This window comes from Neofelis nebulosa, chromosome 17 (genome assembly GCF_028018385.1).
Source record: "Neofelis nebulosa isolate mNeoNeb1 chromosome 17, mNeoNeb1.pri, whole genome shotgun sequence".
Taxonomy (NCBI): domain Eukaryota; kingdom Metazoa; phylum Chordata; class Mammalia; order Carnivora; family Felidae; genus Neofelis; species Neofelis nebulosa.
Window position 1 is genome coordinate 28949799 of NC_080798.1, and position 27346 is coordinate 28977144.

Here is a 27346-nt window from a genome sequence, read left to right on the forward strand (position 1 = left end):
GACGCCTGGGGGGCAAATCTTGGTTCTTCTGTCACTGCTTGGATAGGTTAGTTAACGTTTCTGTGCCTCAGTTTCTCCCCCTATAAATTGGAAATCACAACCAATACCCAATAGCTGGGATGACTTGGGTTAATGTGTGTAAAGCCTGGCACACAGTAAGCGCCATGTGAATGTCCGTTATTTTCTTTTACGTTAAAAAATGTCCAAATACCAGTGTTTTAAAAGGAACGTTTATATTAATACCTTCAATGGAAAACCAGTGTCACCTGCTCAGACGAATAGGAAACCATACAATAAAATAAATTTACTATACTGGAAACAACAACAGTACCGTTAAATTCTGGTTAGGTATGGTGGCAGAACCAAGTAGAGCGGGCAGTGTTAGAGAGGCTCAAGCCCCATTAGTACCAAACAGAGCCGGCTTGCCTCAACTGAAACGGAAGGCTGGCAAGACAAAGGAAAAAAGAGGAATTTAAATGTCCTGTCCACGCTCACCTGACAGGTAACCCATCACACTCTGGAAAACACTCTTCTGGGACTTCCCAATATCAAGGCCTTAGATGACTGTGGACACAAAGGGCGCATACCGGCTGGGACAGCTTTCTTAGCTTTTCCTGCCACAGGATATCTGGGGCGTGTGTGTCTGGAGGGGGCCTTGTCCTGAGAGCTCTCTGGTTCCCTGTTGTAGAAAGTTGGTTCACTGGGCACTTGCGGGGATGAGCACTGGGTGTGACACATAAGTGATGAATCACTAAATTCTACTCCTGAAACCATTATTACACTATATGTTAACTAACTTGGATTTAAATTGAAAATTTTAAAAAAAGGAAAAAAAAAAGAAAGAAAGACGGCTCACTCAGTAGGAGACACTTGGCTGGGGTCCCGTTCCTGTCCGCCCACCTGCCCAGTCCCGGTAGAACTCTGAGCGCTCAGAGGTGGGAGCCAGAGGGAGGGGGGTGGGGGGGCGAGAGCCTGGACCGGAGGGGCGGGGCCCCCCAGGCAGGGTGGGTGGGCAGGGCGCAGGGGCGGGGCGTCCGGACCGGAGGGGCGGGGCCCACCAGGCAGGGTGGGTGGGCAGGGCGCAGGGGCGGAGCGTCCCGGCTGGAGGGGCGGGGCCCGCCGGGTAGGGTGGCGAGGGAGAGTGAGGGGGGTGGGGCACCCGGACCGGAGGGGCGGGGCGAGCGGAAGGGGTGTACGAGTCAGAGCTTGGAGTTTTGGGCCAGACCGCGGGGAGGAATTGGGGCGCAGGTGACTGCGCGGTGAGTGTTCCCGGATCCGGCACCTGAGCGCGGGGAGGGGCTGGGCGCCCAGAGTCCGGTCCCTCGGACTCGGACATCTGGCTTCCCAGCCGGGCTTGGGGAGGCCTTGCCCTGGTTTTCCGTTCGGGTGTCCCGGCCTCTGAATAGGAGGTAGAAGGAAAGGGGGCTTCTGGAGGTAGGGGATCCCCCTGGCGGGCAGTGTCTACAGAGGATAGGGAGGTTTGGGGGGCGTGAGCAGAACTTCCGGGCCCCGGGCCCAGGAGCCTTTGCTGTCTGGAGAGAAGTTGTGTCTGGCCTTCCTGGTGGGTGTGGAGGGAGAACTTGCAGGATGAGAAGTCCTGAGGCGCAGGGCTGGCCTGGGAATTAGGAGGCCAGATTTCGGGTCTTAAAGGAGGCTACCCTCTCTCCGGGCCTCAGTTTCCCCGTCTTCAGCATGCCTGTGAGGGGGTGGGTGTAGGTGAGAGAGGGCCGGGGTGATCTCTAACCCTGCTTGGGGACTTGAAACTCTTAGGGGAGCCTTCTGCCTCCTTCCCTCCCTTGGTGGGTGTGGAGACCCCTGCTCATCCCCAGCCCTTCCCACCCAGGCCCCCACACCAGGGCCTGCCCAGCCTTGCATCCTGTGTGCCTTCCGCCTTCTCCTTTAGTCCTCATGTTGGGGAGCAGCCATCTGGTCCTACTTGCTTTTGAGCAAACTAAAAAGCCTCCCCAAATCTTCTCTGGGAGGGCCTCCCCCAGCTGGACCCCAGGCTGTGTGTCTGCTCTTAGCTTCTTCCCCTCTTTCTGAGCCCTTAGGCTTGTCCCTCTTGTGGCCTCTGTCTCCCCATGGGCTGGTCTTGTCTGCCTGGTCCTGTCCCCTTGGTAAAGACCAGAGTGACATTTCCATTGCCTCTGCTCTCAGATTCTCTTTGCCAATTTGGGATCTGAGGCTGGGAGGGACCCCTATCTGGCCCAGCCACCTCCCACCGAGTGCAAGATCCCTCTGCTGGGTATGCCCAGTGACAGTGAGTTACGAGGTGCCCGTTCAGTGTCCTACGGCTCTTGTTACAATTAGCTAAAATCTATGACTTGCAGATTTCCCCTGCTTGGTTCCACTTCTGCCTCCTGGAACCATGCAGAGTAAATGCATTCTTTTTTATTTTGAAAGAGAGAGAGAGAGAGAGAGAGAGAGAGAGAGAGACAGCGTGAGTTGGGGAGGGGCAGAGAGCGAGGGAAAGAGAGAATCCCAAGCAGACTCTGCCCTGTCAGCGCAGAGCCCTGTGCGGGGCTTGAACCCATGAACCACGAGATCATGACCTGAGCCGAAATCAAGAGTTGGACGCTTAACCAACTAAGCCACCCAGGCGCCCCAGAGTAAATTCATTCTTTTATTCATTCAAATGATCTTTATTGATACCCTGGGTAAGACAGTGGGGCTATAGTGGTAAAAAAAAAAAAAAAAAAAGAAATCAGACAAAACTCCCTGCCCTCATGGAGTTGGTATTCTAGAAAGGAGGAGGACAGCAATCAAATAAGTACATACGTGATATGTCAGGCGGTGAGAGGTGCTGTGGAGAAAAACAAAGCAGGCATGGGGGATGAGGGCTGGGGTTGGGTATTGCAATTTTATATAGCATAATCAGGGAGGGCCTCCCTGAGGTGGTGACAATTGAGCAAAGCCTTGAAGGAGGTGAAGGGTGAGCTATGTGAATATCTGACGGGAAGGACAGTTCACCTGTAGAGGGAAGAGCATGTGCAAAGGCCCTCAGGTAGAGGCATGCCTGGTGGGAGCAGGTCCAGCTTGTTCTGGGAACAAGGAAGAAGTCTGTGTGGCTGGAGCAGGGTGGGTGAGGTGCCTGTGGGGGATTAGTAGGACATGAGTACAGAGAGGTAAGGGGTGAGGAGGTGGGTGTCTGTTGCATGGGGCCTTGAAGGCCACTGTGAGGACTCTGGTTTTTACTCTGAGTGCATTGGGATCCACTGGAGGACTTTGAAGGCAGGAGTCACCTGCTCTGACTCAGGAGTTAGCAGACTAAGTCAGACTGTAGAGAGGTGAGGGCAGAAAGCGTGGAGTCGGGGCACAGCGAGGGGACCACTGTTGTCATTCTGGGAAGAGGCCCTGGGGGCTTGTACCCATGATATAGAGGCCATGGGAAAATACCAGATTTTCCAATTTGAGGTATAGTTTGAAGGTAGAGTCAGGGAGATCTGGATGGGAGCGAAAGGTAGAGTCAAGGATGGGTCGGAGGTTTTTGGCTGGTGAGTATGGAAATTTGGCCCTGCTGTCACCCGAGATGGGGGCTGTTTAGGGGATCTGGAGTGTTATGCTTTTTAAGTGTGAGATGCCCATTAGGCAGTCAGATAAGTTTAGTGGGGAGGTTGGAGCCAGGAAGAAAGTTGGGGGCTGGCATTTCAAGTCAGAAGAGCAGGTGAGCTCACTTAGGGAGGGAGACACAACTCTGGGGCTCCCAGCATCAGGAACTAGCCAAGGAGACAGAAGGAGCAGCCGGTAGGATGGGAGGAGAAGTCAGAGTTGGGGGAGTGTTTCAAGGAGAGAGAGAGAGAGAGAGAGAGAGAGAGAGAGAGAGAGAGAGAGAGAGTGCATTCTGATAGATGCCTTTGCAGAGCTAGCCAGTCCAGAGCTGAGAGCCCAGCAATGTGCACGACACTGGTGGCCACCTGGGGGGCCCAGGAGGACGTGCCCAGAGGGCATGGGAGGGGAGGACTGGAGGAGAGCAGTACGGGCAAGAGACAAGGGCTCCTGCTTTGAAGGGAGTCACAGAATTGGGGTGGGAGCCAGCAGAGGAAGAGAGGGCTCTTATTCTCCTGATGGAGAGACTACAGTCTGTGTGCGGGAGGGAAATGGTCTCCCAGAGAGAAGCTAGGGGAAGGGGGCAGAATACAAGAGGGTTGCAGGAGGGGCGGGGCTGGGTCCAAGGCCCCAGGGAAGGCCTGGGCCCCCCTGAGATAAAGGAGCCAAGGTTCCCTGGGCCTCCCTCCCTCTCTGGCCTGCATGGGCCCAGGGGGCTGAAATTTCAGCCCTTAAGCAAATCAGCGGGCACAGAGGTCTGGAGAAAGTCGGCTGGCTGTGGTCTCAGGAAGGAAGGAGGTGTCAGGGCCTGGGCCTGGGCCCCGGGCCGGAGGGTCAGGGGAGGCCCACGTGGGTTGCCCCTTTTACTTGACTCTGTTTCATGCCTCTTTCTTTTCATGGGCCTCACCTTCCTCAAGAGAAGACTGTGAAGGACTCCAAACTTGCAGTAACTCAAGTAGAGAAGAAAAGACAGTAGAGAGAGATTTAGTTCGTCTGAAGGGGAAGTCTGAACAGGTGATAAGGAGGCAAGAAGCTGGATTTTCGGGACGGTTTTTATGAAATAAGGGTTGACTGGTCATCTGTTTTCTCTTGCTCCCAATTTAAGCTAAAGCAGGAGAAACTTAAGTTGGACATGATGAAGAAATTCCTGAGCTGGCAGCAAGGCCAGGTTTTCCCCCCCGGATATTTACAAGGATGTTACGAGAACAATGCCTGCTCAGAGGCAGGGGTCTGACCAAATTGGTCCTTGGGGATTCCGCCTGCTCTGAGGTTTCTGGAAGGAGGCCAGGGAAGAGTTGGGACTTTCCAGCTGCTGGTGGGGGACCAGAGCCCCAACCCTTAGGGCTGGGGCCTGTCTCTCCCTGCAGGTATCCACAAATCCTTGATATCACCAGTTGGGTGTGTGTGGCTCAAGCATTCTTGGTATGTTTGGGAAGGGCCCCTGCTTGTCCCCTTGTGGGTGAGCATGGTTGTGGGTGTGTCTCAGGTCGGGGGGAGGGGGTCTGTCGGTGCAGGTCATGGTGGACGCACAGGGCTTTCCACCAGAATGGATGAAAATTACCTACTTCTGCACAGTGGCTTGGCCAGCTCTGGCCTCCAGACCATCCTTTCTGGATTTCCCTGGGAGCTGGGGTCTGTGGGGAAATCTAGACCCGCCGGTCTTGTGTCACTCAGCCTTTGCCTTCATGCCCAAGGCCTGCCCCCAGGGGACTTGGCCATGCCCACCAAGCCTAATGATCTCTGCAGGGGGAGAGGGTGGCCCAGGCTCTCCCGATGCAGAGGAGTGGGCTGCTGTTCATTCCCACGCATCCTCTGGGTAAGAGGATGTCAGCAAGGAATGTCAGGTCTCCTGTTTTTGATTCCTGGCTGCACACATACCCGCCAGGCATTGGGTCAGAGGGAGAGCGCCCACCCCATCTCTGGGCTGTTCCCAGAGGGAGGTGGTTCTTTGCCCCAGGTCCTGGACAGGTGTGGCGGCGGGTCTGGCGTTTCTACAGCTGAGAGCTGTGCCAGGGCCAAGCCCAGACCTCTTCCTACCTGTCCTGTTCTCTCCTTTCCCCGAGCCCCATCTCTACCCTCCTGACTCCTCTGCTTGGCAGTGGACACAGGGCGGAGGCCTGCTTGTCCAGAGAGATCTATTTCAGTTCCTGACTTACAGCAGCCGCTGCACGGGCGATGCCCTCGCAAGCTGCCAGAACTGCAGGTAACCTTGCTGCCTCAGTTTCCTCATGTGGAGCCCAAGGATTTCCATCCTAAGTGTTGGCAGCAGTCTGGGTTGGAGACGTCTCCTGTCCCTTCCTTTGGCTGGCATATGTGGACCGGCGTAGAATGTTCCAGCCCCTCCCCTTCCTCGGTGGAGTTTTGATTCATAAGCATTCCCCCCACCGTCCCCCGCGCCTCCCCGGGGCTCAGCCCTGTGCCAAGCTTATGGATGCCAGGATGAGTAAGACCCAGGCTTCTGCTTGGGCCAAGAAGGACGGGAGACACATAAACAGTAACGAGGAAAGTTGCAAAATCTCTAGGCACCTTGGCATCTGCTCCCTTGAGTATCTCAGAATGTCTCTGTTTTGTAAAAACAAGGAGGTGTTGCCCTTCCTTTTCCCTTTCCCTTTCCCTTTCACTTTCTCTGGGCACTGTACCAGTCCGCGTCCCTGGTCCCTGTGACAGTCGCACAATGGAGCCCGCTGAGAGATTTTCTCTGCTGCTTGGGGACCCTCCCAGGGCTTGGAGCTCAGAGAAATCTCTTTCCCTCAGATTCCCAGAACCCAGAGTCTGAAGGCGGAGCCCAGAGCAAGCCACTGACAGAGGCATGACAGCATGTAATGTGTGGTGCGGTGGCGGGAGTGAAAGGGAAGGGAGGGCCTGGGGGCAGTTGGGAAGGAGGCGGTGGTAAGTGGGGTCCGTGCTCTCCTAGGCTTTGAAATGACTTAGTTTGCGCTATGATTTTTGCTTCACCTGGGGCTGAGATTTTTTTTTTAATGTTTATTTATTTTTTAGAGAGAAAAAGAGACAGAGTGCTAGTGGGGGAGGGGCAGAGAGAGAGGGGGACACAGAATCTGAAGCAGGCTCCAGGCTCCGAGCTGTCAGCACAGAGCCTGACGCGGGGCTTGAACTTATCATAAATGGTGTGAGATAATGACCTGAGCTGAAGTCGGACACTTAACCAACTGAGCCACCCAGGTGCCCCTGAGATTGTTTTTTAAGTTTATTTATTTTGAAAGAGACAGACAGACAGAGTAAGCATGCATGCGTGAGCAGGGGAGGGGCAGAGAGAGAGGGAGTCCCGAGCAGGCTCCGCTCTGTCAGCACAGAGCTCGATGCCAGGCTTGAACTCACGAACCCATGAGATCATGACCTGAGCCGAAATTGAGTAGGACATTTAACCGACTGAGCCACCCAGGTGTCCCTGGGTTGGGATCTTTATGGCAGTATTCTGTTCCGTCCCTTGGAATCGCAGTGGGTTACCTACCAGGCATGGGCTCGGGCCCCTGTGTGGAACCCAAATTTGGAGGGGATTGAAGGCATGCTTTCTGGAATTGCACTGCTTACGTTCAAACCCCAGCCCCACCTCATCTGTCTGAATTCTTGTATAAGTCACTTGGCCTTCCCGCGCCTCGATTTCTTCGTCTGTAAAACGGGGCCAACATAGCATCTACTTCAGAGTGCTGACGAATTCACATGTGAAAGCATTTAGTATGGTGCCAGCATTTTGCCTGTGCTTAGTAGCTATTAGCTGTCATTGGAGAGAGTGCTGCTGTCCGCCTGAATCCAGCCGGCAGGGCATAGCCCTCTCCTAAGATCTCAAAGAGTGTTCATTTCCAGGTTCCTTGGGAACATTGCTCATAATATTAGTGCAAGCCTTACTAAACTTCTTAAGGCAGGGAGGAAGGCAGATGTGGAAACCAGGGGTCTTGATTTAACTCCCGGCTGCTTTGAACTCTCTGTGGGACCTTGGACCAATTTCTTGCCTTCTCTGGGCCCCAGTCTGTACATCTGTATAATGGAGAGTGTGGACTGGGTGATATCCGAGTAGATCTGTGGCCTCTCCGGACTTGGGGTGGGGCCGAATTGCCCCCTCCACTGCCCCCTGCCTGCCTCCAAAGGAGTCCTGTGCTGATCTCACTCTCCTTCCCAGGTTATGAGATGTGCACACAGGAGGCTCTCCAGGCGCAGAGGAGCCAGCTGGTGGAGCTGCTGGTCTCGGGGTCCCTGGAGGGCTTCGAGAGCATCCTGGACTGGCTGCTTTCCTGGGAAGTCCTCTCCTGGGAAGACTACGAGGGCCTCAGCCTCCTGGGTCAACCCCTCTCCCAGTTGGCCAGGCGCCTCCTGGACACTGTCTGGAATAAGGGTGCTTGGGGCTGTGAACAGCTCATTGCAGCTGTCCGGGAGGCCCAGACCGGCTGTCAGGCTCCAGAGCTTTCCTGCCGCTGGGATCCCCACTCACCCCACCCAGCGCATGACCTGCAGAGTCACCGGCCCACCATCGTCAGGAGACTCTACAGCCACGTGGAGGGCGTGCTGGACCTGGCACAGGAGCGGGGTTTCATCAGCCGGTATGAATGTGATGAAATCAGGCTGCCTGTTTTCACGTCATCCCAGCGGGTAAGCCACTTCCGTTTTGGGCGATCAGAATTCATAGGAAAAGAGTGTTTAGTCACCGAGACTAAGTTGCCTTTGTGGAGTCAGCCCTCCGGGGAGAAAGGTGATGGGATGCTCCCTAACAAGGCAGCCAGGCAGGTAAAAGTTGTTCAGGGCCTGCTTTGTGCGACTTTGGGCTTCTCTCTGGGGACTCTCCATCCTTAATCTCCCCTGTCTCCTTTCCTCATCTGTAAAGCATCAGCAAAGCTCTCGGGAGAAGTCACTGAGTTCATGTGCATGATGCTTAGAACGGTGTCTACCAGATTCACTGCTCGTTTCCATTGGCTGCTCTCAGCTCTGTTCTCAGTGCTATTCTGTACTCGTATGCTTTTTGGCTATCTTGAATTAACAGCTCAACAGATCATGAAAATTCGTTGGATTGTATCTGTATTTAATAATTTTTACGTTGCACTTAGTACATCATTTAACTTAATAGTTAATCGTTAATTATTAGTAAGAGCCTGCTATGGACTAATGTAGCCTAAACGTCCACATTGGATTTCTGACACGGACTTGCATTGGCTCGTGGACCTTCAGAGCTGGGGTGCAACTCCCTCCGAGGATGCCATTCCACGAGACCAGAAAAGTGTCTTGGAAACTCTTTATTCACTTTTCCCCAGACAGTGACCCTCAGGGCTCTTGTGATACAGATGGAACAGTAGCTGGCATCCCATTTTATATATTGGAAAATTGATGCCCAGAAAAGGGGTTTGGTGGCATGAGAGTGCCATGTTGGACCAAGTACCTTGACTCATTTGTTCATTGTTAATTTATTCATTCATTTATTTGGCCAGAATATAGGTAGATGCCTACTATGTGCCAGATTCTTGAATCTTATTGGGCTCGATAAGCAGGCATTCAATAAATACTTGTTGACGAAGCACATGGATTATTGAATGAATTACAGCTAAATTGCAGCATTAGGATGGGCTGAATTGGGGGACTTTCTAGTTTTTATTTGACTATTTAAAAAAGTGTATTTGGCATTTAGGTAAGTGGTTGAGACTGATAGGATAAGCCAGTCTGTCCTCAAGACTGTTTTAAAGCTAGCTCAAGGTGGCTGAGTATTTACAGAGCAGATGTGATGTGGTCCCCTCTCGTTACTCCTTAGTTCACATGAAACCTACAATTGTCCCCTGAGTACTGGCTCCTTGATCCTGGCCCTGTGGGATTACAGAAGACATGTTAGTTGTTGCACCTACCTTGGTGTCTTTTGTGATCTGTTGAGGGGATCAAATCAGCCCACACGGGAAGTTAAAGAACTGTGTCTTGTCATTTTTGATGGCGTGTTCAACAATGTGGTCTGGTCTGGATGCTCTGAGGGGTTTAGAGAAGGTGGCCTCGGGTCTAGAGAAAACAGGGCACTAAGAGAGGAGGTAATTGGATTGATGAAAAAAGAAAATAGGAGAACTCATGGGCCAAAGAAGAAATCATAATGGAAATCAGAAAATATTCGGAACCAAACAATAATGAGAACCTGGTTTATAAAAATTTATGGGGGACAGTGAAAGCAGAACATTGAAGGAAATTTGTAACCTTAAATACTGATATTAGGAAAGAAGAAAGGCTGCATTTTAACAAGCCAAGAATCCATCTGAAGAAAGGGCTCTGTGGGCAGCAGAAGCAGGGAGGGCTGGGACTGAGCTGAGTAGCTGACAAGAGATCTGCAGGTGGTAGGAGTTTACAAAGGGACTGGGCTGCCTGAGGTTGAAGTTTTTAGAATCCAGTTCTCTCTGAGCCTGTTTTGAGCTCTGGAATGCTATTGTTCTCGAACTTGGTGGCTTTCCTCCAGTGGCTGCATTTCTGACAAGTGTGGGTGGCTCTTGTGGTGTGTCCCACTAACCTTATCTTCCCAATCCAGGACTGCCTTGTATACTCTCATATACTGACCTTATAATTTCCTGTAAAGAGGTGGTTGTCATAGATTGCAGGTTGGGGGCTGAAAAATGCTATGGAACAAATCAAAATGTAAGGTAAAGAACCATATCCTTAAATACCCAATGCTACTATTCACCGAGTGCCTACCATGTGCCGGGCACTGTCCTGAGCCTCTATATTTATTGTCTCTAAGCCACACTGCTACCTTCCAAGGGTGTAGTGTTGGCTATACTGTTTCTTAACAGTGAACACTACTACCCAAACTACCCATTTGAGAAGTGGCCCAGCTAGAGTTCAAATCCAGGCCTGACTGTCTCCAGAGCTTATGATCTTTACTCTCTGACATGAAATATGGGGCTTCGTGGGGTGAACTCGCACAGGTGAGCATAACAGTTGCTAGCAAACCTGAGGCTGTAATACCAGCTGTCCATCTGACTCGTGCACCTGCTAAGGTGGCTAGGGCCAGGGTGTCAGACTGAACCGCTTGACTCTTTTACAATATTAACTCCAACACCTTTAACTTGGGAAATGTAGCATGCCAGCAGAGAAACGTATAATGCCCTATATGGTGGTATAAACATGTTCCCATTCACCCATGTGAAGGCATAGAATGTTACTAGTACTTTCCTCGATGGCAACCGCTAGCCTGACTTCTGTGTTAAATCAATTCTTTGCTTTTCTTTATAGTTTTAACACCTTATGCAATGATTCTCCGAGCAATGTGTTTTGTTTTGAAAAACACGTAGCAAGCACAAGCATAGCGGTGTCTGGAAAGGGTAGTGCTGCCTCACTTTCTTGGATGCAGGCTCCCAGGAGCAGGGATGCTGAACAGGGTCTCAGGGACATGGTCTGGCTTCACCTTCTCAAGTTTGTATGGGCTCCTGCTGAGAAGTCAGTGGGCAAAGTCATGAGTGAGTCCTGAGAAATATAGGATTCACTACAGCTGGAGGATCTGGGAGGGCGGATATGAGTGTTCAACAATGTGGTCTGGACAACTGGATGTCCAGCTGGAATATGGTCAGAGGAAGTGGGCTCTCTGTGTGTTCGGTTGTAAGCTTGTCAACGGCTCTTCCAGCTCCCAGGAATAGGGCCAGGCCAAACACTTCTGTGGGGTGAAATGGGTGTCCTCAGCTGACCCAGGCAACAGGGGGCGAGAGAAAGAATGACATTAGCCTGTGGCACAGACACACCAAATATAGACAAGGATTAGAGCCAGGCCTGCCTGGACATTTAGGATATAATTACCCTCAACACGTCTGAGTCTTGAGTCACACTGCTCCAATCTTCCTCGACTAGTGGTCTTCTGCTTGCAGTGCGGAGCCGTCATCCCAAGATTTCCCTTTATGGTCCTCTTGTGTTGGTTTTCCTAAATCCTGATTACTATGTCTTCCTTTTCATGGTTTGTTCTATTCTGGGAGATCAGGTCTCACCTCTGCTTTAAAATGAGTATATAGGAGTTAAATTTTAAGCTCTTCTATATCGCAGACTTTCCTCATATTTGGTCACTAATTTGGCTGGGTATAGAATTCTGGGTTGGTCATCATTTTTCTTCAGAATTTGAAGACGATCACTCCCTTATCTGCTGTCTTCCAGAGAAGAATTGATAGAATTCCAAAACTATTTTATAGCTCGTTCTGGAAGCATGTAAAATTTTCTTTTGGCCCTTAACATTCTGAAATTTCACAATGATGTGCCTTAGTGTTTTTCCATTGTGCTGGACACTCAAGGGGCACTTTGAACCGAAAACTCATGTCTTTATTGTCTGGAAAATTTTCTTGGTTACTTCATTGGTGATTTCTTTCTGTTTTCTCTCTTCTCTCTTTATGGAACTACTATTTGAATTTTAGGACTCCTGGACTGATCCCCTAATTTTCTTCTCCTTCTTTTCTGTTTTCCATCTCTGTGTCCTTTTGTACTGCTTCCCCTATGATATCTTCAACTTATCTTTAAAACCTTGCATTTTTCATTTTTGCTATCGCTTTTAATTTCCAAGAGCTATTTAAAAATGTTTCTTATTATAGCATCCTGTTTTTGTTTTACGGATGCAATTTCTTGTCTTACTTAAGGATCATAATGATATGGTGTGGGTTTTTTGGTGTTGTTGTTACTGTCATTGTTTGTTTGTTTTGGGGGGGGCAGATTTTATTTTTTCACCCTGCATCACCTTTTTATCCTACAAGTTGCTTTTCCCTTCTCCACTTATTTGGGCTCAGTCTCCCATATTAGATGCTTTCTTTGGGCATATGATGATCCTTAGTTGTCTTCTCATGACTGAAATAGACTCTCTAAAACTTACTGGAAACTCAGAGGCTGCAGGTGATACTTGTCTACCTTGAGTTTCACTGTAGACATTTTGGGAAGTGGTTCTTTTTGTATCTTGAGACCTTTCCCCCTAGGCTGGTCAAGTTACCAGTGTAGACGTCACAGACCTCCTGCCTGGAAGTAAAGGTCTGACCGCCAGAGTTGTGGGAACCCAGTGAGTAAGAGGGCTGAGGGCTGGGTGGTTATAGTGTTGGGGAGAGGTATCAGCATTCAATACTCATTTTGCACATGGTCATTTAAACCTTCTTTTAGGGTATGACACCCACTTCCATTATTGTACCTGGTGCCTCCCAGTCCAGGGACCCTGTTTGAGCCTTTCCAGAATGCAAATCTCTGCACTTTGCCATGGCAGGGCAGGGACGGTTGCTGTTGACTTGGAGTGGGTAAAGGAAACTGGAGATCTATTTTATAAACAACTTTGACTTAGCCCTCCTTAATTTGACCATTTCCTTTGGTTCTCAAGGTACCTGATGCTTTTTTTTTTTTTACATGAAAAGATTTTTTAAAGTTCGTCATTTCTTTCTTTTTATTTATTTTTTTTGACAGAGAGATAGCAAGCAGGGAAGGGGCAGAGAGAGAGGGAGAAAAAAATCCCAAGCAGGCCCCACCCTGCCAGTGCAGAGCCCTACGTGGGGCCGGAACTCACGAACTGCGAGATCACGACCTGATCCAAAATCAAAAGTCAGATGCTTAACCGACTGAGCCACCCAGGTGTCCCTATACCTGATGCTTTTAATTCCAGAGACCTTTATAGATTCTGAGATGTACATTGTGTGCTTTTCAACCTGCCCGTTGTTGGATGAGGATTTGGCCTTTGGGGCTCTTCTAAGTCTATTACTATTTATTCATTTGGCAAGTCCTTAAGTGCCTCTGTGCCAGGCACTGTTCTAGGTGTTGAGGATATATCGGTGAACAAAACAGACAAAAACCCTCGTCCTGGAAATACTCACATTCCAGTGCAGGGAGACGGGCAATAAGCAAAAGGAGGAAATGGCAGAACATCCTGGGAGGTGATATGTGCTGTGGAAGAGAAGTAGAATGTGTCTGAGGGTTCAGAGTTACAGAGTTGCACCTGTAGGTGTGGGGGTGGGTGTAGATTAGGGGTTTTGTTTTGGGTATGTTAAGCCGGAGGTGTTTACGGAACATGTAAGTGGAGACAGCAGGGAGGTAGTTTGAGATGTGCCCAGCGAAGGTTCAGGGGAGCAGTTCAGGTTGGCGATGAAAATGTGGGAGGTCGTACTCAGAGATGGGATTTCAAGCCTCAGGGCTCCATGAAATCACCTCTCTTCCAAATGATTTGCAGCTTCCAGAACTGTTTTTCCTATCCTTGTAGGTTTATAGATTTATGTCTTTTTTTTTTTCTTTCCTTTTTTTATGTTATTCACTCTTATTCGGGGCCAGATTGGCTGTGTGTTCACTCTGCCACGTAATACCGTGTCTTGCTGTTGTGGCTGTTTCACTGGCGTTTTATTGTGGTGGGGGGAGAGACGTCTATGAAATTGGAGTAATCCGCGGAAACCTTCACACACCCGTCCGTCGGCTTTCTGGAAAGACACCGACTTTTGCTTTCCCCACAGGCAAGAAGGCTGCTGGATCTTGCGACCGTGAAGGCGAATGGATTGGCCGCCTTCCTTCTACGACATGTTCAGGAATTGCCAGTCCCGGTGGCCCTGCCTTTCAGTGGTATGTATATGTTCTTCTCAGTTCATCAGAAAGGGAAAGAAAGGCTGTACAGATTGAAGGTTAAGAGCGAAACTCCAGAGCGAGACATCCGTTAGATTTCTCCTCACTGGCTGTGCAGGCCTCCCTCAGGCTCAGTTTCCTGATTTCAAGGATAACACCACCACCGACTCACCGGGCTAGTGGGAAGATCGGAAGGGTTCCCATGTGTAATACTAGGGTTAGCTTTTATTCGTGAGCTGCACCGTGAAAACTGGAGCTACCACGCGTTGACGCTAAAAACAGGTGTCCCATACTGGCCAAACTCTGATTATCTGCACTGAAAAGGAGACACTTTTGAGATAGGGCTGTTATCTCTTGATTTCTGCAGTCACTATCAGAAACCCCAGGACCGAGTGGACTTAGATAATGTGGTATCTCTCATTGCACACGTTCACCGACCCATCTCTGGAACGGGAGGGGGCTCAGATAACTCAGCTGCAACAGCTCAGGCGTCCTCCCGGGTGCTCTGTTTGCGACAGTCTTAAGAAATGGCTGTTATTTTTTCCACTTTACAGAGGTGAAAACTGGGGCAGGGAGGGCGAGTGACGGGCTGGGGAGCACAGTGCTCCGATTGGCCCTTGGTTAATGTGTGCCATTGACATCATCAAGCACAGCTGGCTTTCATGCGTTTTACCACTATGACATGGTGCAAGATCCCCCAGGGTGACAATTCCGAAGTTGATGATGGACATGTATTTGGGTTTAAAATGAGAGAGGGGCGCCTGGGTGGCTCAGTCGGTTAAGCGTCCGACTTCAGCTCAGGTCACGATCTCACGGTCCGTGAGTTTGAGCCCCGCGTTGGGCTCTGGGCTGATGGCTCAGAGCCTGGAGCCTGCTTCCGATTCTGTGTCTCCCTCTCTCTCTGCCCCTCCCCCGTTCATGCTCTGTCTCTCTCTGTCTCAAAAATAAAATAAACGTTAAAAAAATTTTTTTAAATGAGAGATACCTTTTTTTTTTTTTCCTTTCTCCCCCTGGAGAATTTTATATTGTTGGTGGCTGGAAAACCTGCCTTAGAAATCAGGGTATTAGAGGGGCGCCTGGGTGGCTCAGTCGGTTGAGCGTCTGACTTCGGCTCAGGTCACGATCTCACAGTTCTTGGGTTCGAGCCCCGCGTCGGGCTCTGTGCTGACAGCTCAGAGCCTGGAGCCTGCTTTAGGTTCTGGGTCTCCCTCTTCCTCTGACCCTCCCCTGTTTGCGCTCTGTCTCTCTCTCTTTCAAAAATAAACATAAAAAAAAAAAAAGAAATCAGGATATTAGAGAAAAAGGTGTATATCTTCTGGTATCCGTTCAGGGCTCCTGGTATATCCAGAGGGCATTAAGAGCGGTGATAATCATCAGCTCTGGGAGCAGAAGAGGAGACACAAACACAGGGCATCTCCTTCGGATGCATAAATACAGCTTTGGTATTCCAAGGGTGCTCTGTGAGAATTTCTTGTTCCCTTCTGAGTTGAGAACAAATGGGCCAGTATTTGGTTGGGAGCAGTGAGGCCATGATGCTCTAAGGTCCCCCAACCCTGGGGCCTCTGGACCAGCACTTCCTCATTCCCTAAAAGGGAACTACCCCCTGACACAGGAAGTGGTTTGTTCGCATTGGCTACTGGGATAATAAAGGAAAAGCAGCAGTCCTGTGGGCACACCCTGTGTTGCAGAGGGCCGGCGAAGAAGATGGGGAAGTGAGTCTTGATTAAAGAATCTCGTCCACGTGCTTGACCCGGGCACCCTAGTGACGCTGAGACCATTCAGTGTCAGGTCCACTTAGATCATCCAGGATAATCTCCCCATCTCGGTGTCTTTAGTTCAGTCACATTTATCGAGTCCTTCTTAAATTTAATTTGATTTGTTTTAATTTATGTTTTTATTTGAGAGAGAGAGAGAGTGGGGGAGAGAGAGAATATCTCAGGCAGGCTCCATGCTTAGCAGGGCTCCATCCCATGACTCTGGGATCATGATCCGAGCTGAAATCAAGAGTTGGACGCTCAACCAACTGAGCCACCGAGGCGCCCCCGGCTAGTCCCTTTTTTTTATTATTAAAAAAAAAATTAGGGGCGCCTGGGTGGCTCAGTCGGTTAAGCGTCCGACTTCAGCTCAGGTCATGATCTCGCGGTCCGTGGGTTAGAGCCCCGCGTCGGGCTCTGTGCTGACAGCTCAGAGCCTGGAGCCTGTTTCAGATTCTGTGTCTCCCTCTTTCTCTGACCCTCCCCTGTTCATACTCTCTCTCTCTCTCTCTCTGTCTCAACAATAAATAAATGTTAAAAAAATTTTTTTTTAAATTAATGTTTATTTATTTTTGAGAGAGAGAGAGATACTGAGCATGATTGGGGGGGGTGGCGAGCAGAGAAAGAGGGAGACCCAGAATCTGAAGAAAGCTCCAGGCTCTGAGCTGTCAGCACAGATCCTGACGTGGGGCTCAAACCCCACGAACCGTGAGACCGTGACCCGAGCTGAAGTCGGACGCCCAACTGACTGAGCCACCCAGGTGCCCCCTCTGGCTAGTCCCTTTTTAGCAAGTCTAGTAACGTGTTCGTAGATCATACGGATTAGGACATGGGTGCTGCTGGTGTGCCTACCAAATCCTTTAGTAATAATGATAATAAATACCATCTTCTGAGAACTTGTCATATGTCAGACATTCTTCCAAACTATTTTATCTCATTTCCTCCTATAACAATCCTTCAAAGTGTGGATTGTCCCTAATTCTGGGGATAAGTATACTGAGGCCAGAAAGGTTGAGTGGCTTGTGCAAGCTAATGGTGGACCCAGCTTTCAAAGTCAGGTGTATCTGACTTTAGAAACTGAGCTCCTAGGCTCTTACACCGTTTGTCTTTAGAAAGACACAACCGAGGTTGAGTGGTGAAGGCTATCTGACCAGTATGGCAGGACAGGCATTGGAATGCCGGTCTTCTGATCCCAGCCCAACGCTCCTTCTAATCTACAGATCTTCCCGATGTCAGTAATAATAATACCACTCGCTAATATCCTTTGAGCATTTTGTGTTGGGCACTGAATGGAAGCACTTGACTTGAATTATCTTAATTGGTCCGTGTAAACCCTGTAAGGTAGGGACCACCATTTTCCCCCTTCACAGGGGAGGAGACCCAGGTTAAGGAAGGTTACGTGACTATCATCAAAGCCCGTAGCTTGCAAGGGGACAGCCAGGACTGGCCTGCGCCGGCTAGTGTCTCCACACAGAACATCACATTCCCCCATGCACCTGCTCTGTCAGATGGCGTCTTCCCCACGATCCTGCCTCATTTGCCTCTTCTTCCAGATGCCGCGTGTGAGAAGTACATGTCCAAGCTGAGGACCACGCTATCTGCTCAGTCTCGTTTCCTGAGCACCTATGATGGGGCAGACAATCTTTGCCTGGAGGAAGTGTACACAGAGAATGTTCTAGAAATCCGGACAGAGCTGGGCGTGGCCGGCCCCCCACCGAAAAGCCCCGCCACCCTGGGCCTGGAGGAACTCTTCAGCGCCTGTGGCCACCTCAACGAAGACGCTGACACCGTGCTGGTGGTGGGCGAGGCGGGCAGCGGCAAGAGCACTTTGCTGCAGCGGGTGCACTTGCTGTGGGCCACGGGGCGCCACTTCCGGGAATTCCTCTTCGTCTTCCCATTCAGCTGCCGGCAGCTGCAGCGTGTGGCAAAGCCGCTGTCCGTGCAGACGCTGCTCTTTGAACACTGCTGTTGGCCCGACGTCGGCCGCCAGGACGTCTTCCAGTTCCTCCTTGACCACCCCAACCGCGTCCTCTTAACCTTCGACGGCTTCGACGAGTTCAGGTTCAGGTTCACGGATCGCGGCGAGCGCCACTGCTCTCCGACCGACCCCACGTCGGTCCAGAATCTGCTGTTCAACCTACTGCAGGGCAACCTGCTGAAGAACGCCCGCAAGGTGTTGACCAGCCGTCCGGACGCGGTGTCGGCTTTCCTCAGGAAGTACCTGCGCGTGGAACTCAACCTGAAGGGCTTCTCGGAAGAGGGCATCGAACTGTACCTGAGGAAGCGCCACCGCGAGCCGGGGGTGGCCGACCGCCTCATCCGCATGCTCCGAGCGACCTCAGCCCTGCACGGCTTGTGCCACCTTCCCGTCATCACGTGGATGGTGTCCAAATGCCACCAGGAACTGTTGCTGCAGGGCGGGGGGTCCCCAAGGACCACCACGGATATGTACCTGCTGATCGTGCAGCATTTTCTGCTGCGCGCCTCCCCGCCCGACGCGGCCCCCCGCCGCCCGGGGTCCGGGCTGCTTCGAGGCAGGCTCCCCGCCCTTCTGCACCTCGGCTGGCTGGCTCTCTGGGGCCTGGGCATGTGCTGCTACGTGTTCTCCTCCAGGCAGCTCCAGGCGGCACACGTCGACGGCGACGACGTCTCTCTCGGCTTCCTGGTGCGCGCCAAGAGCGTCGCACCCGGGAGCGTCGCCCCCCTGGAATTCCTGCACATCACCTTCCAGTGCTTCTTCGCCGCCTTCTACCTCGTGCTCAGCGCCGACGTGCCACCGTCCTCGCTCAGACGCCTCTTCCGCTGTCACACGCCGGGCGGCTCGCTCCTGGCCAGGCTGCTGCCCGCGGCGTGCGTGCGGCGCCCCGGGCGCGAGGAGGGTGGCGTGGCGGCGTTGCTCCAGGAGGCCGAGCCGCACAACCTCCAGATCACGGCGGCCTTCCTGGCGGGGTTGCTGTCCCGGGAGCACAGGGGCCTGCTGGCCGAGGGCCAGGCGTCTGAGAAGGCCCTGCTCCGGCGCCGGGTCTGCGCCCGGTGGTGTCTGTCGCGCAGCCTCCACAAGCACTTTCACGCCATTCCCCCGGCAGTGCCCGGGGAGGCCAAGAGCATGCACGCCATGCCCGGGTTCGTCTGGCTCAGCCGGAGCCTGTACGAGATGCAGGAGGAGCGACTGGCGCGGGAGGCCGTGCGAGGCCTGAAGGTCGGGCACCTCAAGCTGACCTTTTGCGGCGTGGGCCCCGCAGAATGTGCCGCCCTGGCGTTTGTGCTGCGGCACCTGCGGCGGCCCGTGGCCCTGCAGCTGGACCACAACTCTGTAGGTGACGTTGGTGTGGAGCAGCTGCTGCCTTGTCTCGACGTGTGCAAGGCTCTTTAGTGAGTGTTGCTGGGCACTGCCCGCTGTGCACAGGTTGGGGGGGGGGGGGGAGGGATGCCACCCCGGAGATGCCGGTGTGGGAGCACCAGGCTCGGACCCAGGAGTCGGGGCCCAGCGCCAGCCCCGCCACCCCTTCTGTGCAACCCCCAGCCCAGCCCCTTCCCCGGTCCGAGCCTTCGTTACAACGTAGGAGAACGACAGCCGTGCTTATTGAATGTCCTGGGTGTCAGGCACTGTGTTACACGCTTCCTGGAATTAATTCCTTTAATCTCCGTGACCACCCTGGGCTGTAGGCAGGGACGTTATTATCCCCCTTATCCTCAAAATTTTTTACTGTTTACTAATTTTTGAGAGAGAGAGAGAGCGTGAGCGGGGGACTGATAGAGGGTCTGAAGCAGGCTGTGTGATCCAAGACTCAGCTCAAGAACTGTGAGATCGTGACCTAAGCTGAAGTTGGATGCTCAACCCCCTGAGCTACCCAGACGCTCCCCATTATCCTCAAATCGAGGCTCAGAGAAGCAAAGTGACTGGTCTCGAGTGACCCAGGAAATGGTAGAGCTGGGGTTCACATATAACACCTTTCCGGGGACAGGTCTGTGCTCCCCACAAGCAGCTTATCTATGGACAGCGTTCAGGGGCTCCATGAGAACCTTGAAGTGATGTGCAAAGTTTTGTGTACTAAGTGTCTGTATTAGGAACGAGCCGAAATTTAGAGGTGACTTGTGCCCCACGAGAGATTTTAAAATCCCAATGAGATGAGGATTTCAGGATCCGAGAGCTGGAAAGTGGCCACGGACTGCCACCTGCCCTCGTAGCCCGCATGCTGTGCAGGGTCCAGATGAGATTTTCGCCACCACCCGTACTGCTCCCAGCACCCTCCCCCCGCCCCCTCTGAGGGCGTGAGCTTTCCCCCTTGGGAATGTCTGTTCCGGCACCCGTGGGCCAGGTGAGAGCAGAGGGCATGCCCGGGTCTCGTGGCCAGCGTTCTGCAGACTCCCCAACTTCCCTTCCGTCCTTGAAAGGGGATGTCCTGCGCCCTGTTTAAAACCACTGAAAAAGCAGAAGGTAGCTTCAAGTTAAAATCGACTCACAGCCTTCCAGGGCTTTTGGTCTATCCCAGGTGACTTTATTTGCCCCGAAGCAAGGGACAAGCCTTTCCTTGAATATATTACGATGGCCTATTTCCTCTGGGCTACAGCATTAAGACTTTTTTTCTCTCTTTGGAGCAAACATATGGATATCTCTTAGAAATTGTAGGGTGGCCTGTGTTATCCTTTCCATAGGGACCATGGTCATAAGTTTGTTCGCATAATGTAATAATAATATAACGTTAGCATATTTTATGCAGCTCACGTGTGCATTATAGGTAACGTATGTTGTGAATATATCAGGAGGAAACAGATGACACATTGAAATTGGGTGGTTTGCAGACTGTTTAGAAGGGACTGGGCAGCAGTTAGGAAGAGTGAGAAGGGAAAGTGCAGGGTCCTGGTGCCAGTGACTGTGGCGGTGGGGGTGGGGACGGGGCTGTCACCGTCCTCCGCAAGCCTGGAGGGGCAGGGCTGGGGGAGAGGTGTGGAGAAGGCTGCCTGATAGAAACTGAGGCTACAGAAAGCTGGAAGGGTGGGGTCTGGGGGAATAAACCCTGGCTCTTCCTCCCCTTCTTGCTCTTGCCTTGACCCCCAGACAGAAAGCCAACACAGGGTGCCTGCTGCTGTAGTCCATGGGCATCAGCCCCTCAGGACCAAGAGCCGGGTAGAAAGAGGAAAGCGGATCTGGCCAGGGAAATGGAAAGATGGCCAGCACAATACTCGATCTCCCCAGGAAGGAGGAACCGCCATATTTTCACTCAAGAAGTCCGAGACCTTATCCGTGGGAGTCATTTCCCCGATAGAATTATGAGTCCATTCTTGTGGATAATGAGCCCATAGTTCTCAAAGGGGTCCTCGAGCCCCGGGAGGTCAGGAACTGCTGGCTGGGACGATCCTTCTAGACCAGTCCAGCCCTAGAATGAATGGATCCTCTCTCCTCAGGAAAGCCGTGCCACTCCCAGGATGTGTCCAAGGGCTGAGGGGGGCTAGAGGTCTCTCTCCGTTTTCGGAGGAAGATGAGGATGCTCATCTTCCATGCTCAGCCTAGAGGTGCAGAGAAGCATGTAGAAATGCAGATTCGGAAGCCTACCCCCAGCGATTCTCGCTCCCTCGGTCTGCAGGGGGGGGGAGGGGGGTGCGGCCAGGGATCGATGTTTTCTAACTGACATCCCTGGTGATACTGCTCCAAGGAGTCCAGAGCCACCCTGTGAAAACAGCTGGTCTGTGGGAACCAGCTTGATTTTCCATGAGCAATAAAAGACCTTGACTAAGTTCTACTGCTCTTCACTCTCCACACAGAAATTGCCAGCATTATGTGGGAGGGGAAATGATCTGGAGGTCAGGTATTTCCTGTGTGTGTGTGTGTGTGTGTGTGTGTGTGTGAGAGAGAGAGAGAGAGAGAGACAGACAGACAGACAGACAGAGACAGAGACAGACAGAGAGAGACAGAGGCTGGCGAGGAGGTGCTCCTCTCCCCCAGAGCCGTACTGTATCTCTCCCACTTGAAATGTTTCCATGCCAACAGAAACAAACCCTCAGCCTCCAGGAAGCCTGTCTACAAAGTGCCCCCATATAGCTTTCTTTAGGCCCTGGATCTGACTCTAGGGTTCTGGCTTTCAAAATTTTTTGGCTGCAGGGGGCCTTGGGACAGAGGCGTACAAGGTCATGCTTAACGGTGGGCTTTAGAGCCAGACCGCCTGGGGCCCAGATCCTTTAGGTGCTGTGCAACCTTGGCAAAGTCACTTCACTTGTCTGTGCCTCAACTGCCTTCCCTCTAACGGACATCATAATGGTACCTACGTCGTGGGCTTTTGTGAGGATTAAACACCTTTACTATTGGGAAGCGCTTGGGTCGGTGCTGGCACATCAGATGCCCCATGCGTGCGAGCAGCGTGATTACAGCTACCTTCTGCCTGCGCCAGGCACTCACAGGGCTTTGTGTGTGCTGTCTCTTTAAATCCTCTCTCAGCCAGGTGAGGCTGGGAATACCATCTTCCCCCTCCCCCTTTTTTTTTTTTTACAGCAAATAGCTAGTAAGTGGCTGCTGAGGATGAGAGTTTCCACGGAGGGAAGATTCCAGATCCCCAAGCTGTTAGCCTTTAAGTCAGGGTCTCCCAGATCTGCCCGAGGATGAAGAATCCTAGGCACGGCTGTTAATATACACAGATCCCTGGGCCCCAACCCCGCACCCCACCCCCACTCCCAGAATGGCCAGCTCCAGGGGAGGGGCCCCAGAGTCTGTATTTTAGGGATGCTTTCTGAAGATCTTGTGATCAGGTGAGTTTGGGGGCACCACCCCGAGAGGAGTGTCAGAGGGGGCTTTCTGGGCAGGGTCTGACGACAGGAGTGATGTCACTGGGGTGAAGTGCTGGACGGCAGGGCCTCCCTAACCACGGCTCACTTGCTGGTGTTCCAGAGTCTTGGCCACTCTTGTCTGACTGGTCTGCCGTCTGGTACCCACTGTCACCCCCAGCGTGGCCTGGCTAGTTCCTGACACACCCTCCCAGCTAGGAACCTTCTGTGAGGCTGCTATGGTGATCATTTCTGTTTTACAACATGGAAACAGTGCCTCAGCCTAGGACTCCAGTGACCCACCGGGACTCCAGCGTTCTTTAGCAGGAACTCTGGGGCCCCACCTCCTGAGCAGTCCCCCACATGGTGCATGACGTCAGCACCCTGACCAGGGATGGGGGCGTCTCCTCTTTCTTGGGGTGCTCAGCCCTTGCGGTGTTTCCCAGAAACACAGATGCTGGCACTTTGGGCACGAGCAGAAGTCTCTTTTGGGGTCTTGTTTATTTCTCTTTTCTCAGCTCCATTTTCCAAATCTATTTGTCTTTTTTTCTTAGCTTGAGAGATAACAATATCTCAGACCGAGGCATCTGCAAGCTCGTCGAACATGCTCTTCACTGTGAGCAGCTGCAGAAGTTAGCGTAAGTCGGGCTCGAGTGGTGGACATCGTGTCCCCGGCCACGCTCTGGGTCGTGCCGTTTGGGCAGCAGCCGTGAGCTGCGGCGAGGGTGTTGGCATATTTGGAGGGTGCAGGTGACTCCTGGGTCGCGGGAACGGGCTACCCTGGGCTTGGGGTGGTCCCTGACTGCTGTGCTAGGTCTCCATGTCTCCTCTCCTTTGGAACGTTCCAGTCTCTTCAACAACAAACTGACCGATGGCTGTGCACACTCCGTGGCGAGGCTCCTTGCGTGCAGGCAGAACTTCTTGGCTTTGAGGTGAGCCCAGGGCTTTCCTATTCTGTGGAAATTGTTTTTCTTCTTCAGAGCTGAGTCAGTTCGGTCTGGTCCTGGCCCTGGTTCGGCCCCTACTGGGCTCGTGATCTGCTGACTGAATCAGGGGCAGTGTCTCCTTTGAGCAGGGTTTCGCTAATGCTGTGACCTCCCCAGCAAACCCAAGATTGGCTCTGCTGAGGGCTGCCTGCCCTTTGACCTTTGGGCCCCCAGGGCTGAAGACGGTTTCTGGGACCCTTTCCTTCCCTGTGTCTAAGAGTGTCACAAGCTGGGGTTACCGGGTTCCCTAGTGTTCATTGAGCACGTGTTGCAGGGGGAGGCACGTGGAGTCACCTGCCACCACAGCTGTGACAGCCAGTTGCTGAAAAGCTCTCAGAAGGTCCTTGCCCAGCTCGGTGGGTGCCGGCTTTGCACTCCAGTCTTTGATGTCTGCCTTTCTGCTGCTCCTGACCTTCCTGGCTCAGTGGGGGTCTCTCTCCCATCTGACACCATTCAGTCACCTGTCCTGCTGGCCCCCGGGTCAGCCTGGCTTCTCTTTCTCCCTGGGGTCTTCTTGCTTCCTGGATTTATGTGACAGTAAAAGAAGACAGAGTAAACCATCGCTTTTGTCCATTCTTCGTACCTGCTGGGCTGGGTTTGGGGTTCGAAGCCGCCATGTTAAAATTACTAACCATGTGGCCCAGTCTCAGGCAGGGCTGCTGAAGCCAGCCCCAGTGGCGCTGTTCTGTACAAAGGACTCTCTTCTTCTTTTTGTTTTCACTTTTTAAAACTTAATTCCTTTTGAGAGAAAGAGAGCGAGCAGGGGAGGGGCAGAGAGAGAGGGAGACAGAATCCCAAGCAGGTTCTGCGCTGTCAGCACAGAGCCTGATACGGGGCTTGAACTCACGAACTGCGAGATCATGGCCTGAGCCCAAGTCAAGATTTGGTCGCCCGGGCTCCCCACAAAGGACTCTCTTCTGTTGCTACCACCTGCTCCCCCAGACTCAGGATGCTGAGAGCGGCTGTGGCCAGAGCGGGGGGCTGGCCTATCCCCCAGGGAAGGCTGTGGGGTAGTAGGAAGGTACTATGCTCAGAATTTGAAGCCTGGGTTTTGGGCTGGTATAGCAGAATAGTTGAGAGAGCATGGGGTTCTGGGGCCAGACCAACTGAGGTTTGGATCTAGGATCCCTGAGATTTGAATCCTCATTTGCTATGTGACCTTGGGTCAGCCCAATGTCTCTGTGACTCTGTTTCCCCTTCTGTAAAATGTAGATAATAATTACAGCTTCCTTCTAGGTTGTTGTAACGGTTAAATGAGTTAGGATACATAGAAAGCTGGCGCGATATGGTCAGTGCTTTATGGAGGGAGCTTAGTGGCTAAAAAGTGGTGGGTAATCATGTAAATTCTCAGCGTGTTTATCTGTTTATCCTACGGTAGTTCAGCCCTCCCAGAAGGGATTAGATGCGGAACTATTTGTTGGGAAAAATGCCTCCGAGGGGAAACGGGGAAGGGGGCTGGAGGAGGCTGGGAGAGTCAGCTCACTACAGCCCAAGTCTGACCCTGAGAGACGGGGAGAGGGAAGGAAGGAAGGCTGGGAGGAAGCCTCTAGACCTTGGGGCAGTTCTGAGAGCACAGAAGGCTGTGGGGGAGTCCTCCAGCCAGATTTGCCCAGCAGAGTCTTGTGTTTCCCAGTCACTGGCTGGGAGCAGCCTGTGGGAAGCGACCTTGAATTTCCCGGCACAGCAGCCTGTGGTCAGAGGTGTGGGAGGGCACCCTGCCCCTTCTCAAAGAGGATAATAGTGCCTGCTCTGCAGGGTAGTTGTCAGCCAGAGTGGCTTCAAGGGCGTGAAAGTTCTCTAAAAAGAGGAAAAGTGTGTTATTAATTCCAGGAAGCCTGGGGTCGTGAGTAAGAGTTCTGGGGACCTCTCCAAAGTTCTCTGAGGTATCTGGATATGGCTGAACCCTCCCTCCTCCAACCTCCCAACCCCCCTGCAGAATCCCTTGCCCTTTCCCAGCAGCTTGGGCGGAACAGGTGAAAGCCACCTGCAGCAAGGAGGGACCCAGGAAAGCTGCAGGGGGCACGGAGTCTGGCACCAGCTGGTGGCTGAGACAGGCGGAAAAGGTGTGACAGTGGGTCACCCTCCCTCCCCTGGGGAAACCACCTCGTAGGACAGCTGACAATAGTGCCTCCTGCCCATACCTGTCACACTGCTTTGCAAAACAGGTTTCCCCCCACTTTTTCCCCTTTGCAGCTGGAGAATGAACTAGCGGGAGTCACGGTTGAGTAAGGTTGGCCAAGCAGGAATAGACTAGCACCCGGGCAGTCTGCTCGAAAGGCAGGAAGAAGTCGGGCTGCCTCAAAGCTTTTCTCCACGTTTCTGTGTCTGGGACACACTTCCTCCACCAGCCCCGGGTGCTTCTGGGCACTAACACCCCCACGTCCGTCCCACACTCCTTCAGCCTCCCTGCCTTCTTTTCCAGGCTGGGCAATAACCACATCACTGCCTCGGGAGCCCAGGTGCTGGCTGAGGGGCTCAGAGCCAACGCCTCCTTGCAGTTCTTGGGGTAGGTTGGATTCTGGGGCAGAGGGGCCCCCGTGGGGGTGGGTTGGGGGACTTAGCAGGTGCAATTTTTCAGCTGGAAGGCCCCAGAGGCAGCGGGAGAGAGCGGGTGGCCCCTGGCTGCCTCAGTACTTGCCTTTCACTCAATAAACAGGAAGTTCAGGATGTGGGGGGTGGGCAGTGCCCCTGAGTGGGTGGCAGGAAGCCCTCTGGTCCTCACTGGTGCTAGGGCTGTGCCTCTCACCTTTGGGAGCTTCTGAAGAGTGCCATTGCCTGGGCCCCACCCAAGGGGTGAGAATCAAGGGAAGAGAAGTAAGTGGACCAGGCTGGAGACGGGACCCAGGACAGGAGGTGGCTTCGCCGGGTCCTTCTGAGCGTTTGCGGCTGCAGGGTCGGGCCGAGCCTTCCAGTGAGGGGAGAGGAGTCAGGCACAGGCTGGGAGGGCAGTCCCACAGACCACAGGTCCCCAGAGTATGTGTGTGGGGGGGAGGGGCTTCCTCTGGCGGCTGAGTGACTACCCTCCCCCCCATCCCCGCCCCCAGGGTTGCAACCGGGCAGTCCTCTGTAGCCCTGCTGCTGTCCTGCCTTACCTGGTGTGAGCTGGCATCCATTTGATGAGAAATGGGAGTCTGAGAACCCAAGACTGTAGGAAGAGACACTAACCTTAGGGCCCAACCCATTTCCTCGGCAGGCAAGCTGCCCACAAGCTCAGCCGGAGCTAAGGGCGGAACCGGGTTGCTTGAGAGATCAGCACCTTTTCCACGCTGCATTACCAGGAGCACAGAGTCCAGTACAAGGGTGGCCCCAGCCCCACCAAGCTCTCTCCTGCTCGAGGTCACAACCAGCGTATGCGGGCTGTTCTCTTTCAACACCTCTTTGTTAAGGCACCTGTCTGCACCAAGCACTGTGCTAACCCCCTGCCCCCCCCCCCCACCAGATACTATCATATGACACAAACCATTCTGAATATTGGTTTTTGGTTTTTTTGTGTGTTTTTTTTTGCCTGCTTAACAACATATCTTTTGTACCATAACGACTTCATTTTTAAAACACTAGCTGGTTGGTATTCCACTGGCCGGATGCCTGTAATCTATGTAACTGGCCCCATGTTGGTGCGCCCTTACGTTATTCCAGGTTTTTCGCTATGACGTAGTTTTTTGCTCTCTCCCCAGGGGCGCAGAGCAGTGCTGGCACACAGCCAGAGCTCAATAAATATTAACCGGATGAATGAAAGCGTGGTGAACATCCGAGCTCGGCTAGCTTTGCTCACATGTGCACAGA

The 27346-nt window shown here is 52.6% G+C and overlaps 1 protein-coding gene and 1 long non-coding RNA gene across 3 annotated transcripts in view; one reads left to right on the top strand and one right to left on the bottom strand.

Annotated features, from left to right (window-relative positions):
• The first annotated feature begins 1167 nt into the window (after positions 1–1167).
• NOD2 (nucleotide binding oligomerization domain containing 2) overlaps positions 1168–27346 on the top strand; it is a 36422-nt gene continuing 10243 nt past the window's right edge. Inside the window, exons 1-7 of one of the 2 annotated variants that reach the window (XM_058706354.1) lie at positions 1168–1259; positions 7682–8148; positions 13962–14067; positions 17375–19193; positions 23132–23215; positions 23426–23509; positions 25986–26069. In XM_058706354.1, coding sequence (XP_058562337.1) covers positions 7690–8148; positions 13962–14067; positions 17375–19193; positions 23132–23215; positions 23426–23509; positions 25986–26069 — 2636 coding nt within the window. In that variant the 5' untranslated portion in view covers positions 1168–1259; positions 7682–7689. Of the gene's footprint in view, positions 1260–3844; positions 6366–7681; positions 8149–13961; positions 14068–17374; positions 19194–23131; positions 23216–23425; positions 23510–25985; positions 26070–27346 lie in introns of those variants that run through there. The other variant, XM_058706353.1, reaches the window with a different exon arrangement.
• Positions 23209–27158, bottom strand: LOC131498883 (uncharacterized). Its single transcript, XR_009255625.1, has 3 exons — positions 26656–27158; positions 26310–26468; positions 23209–25360 (listed from the first exon to the last, which is right to left on the bottom strand). It is a non-coding gene; the product is annotated as an uncharacterized LOC131498883 (long non-coding RNA).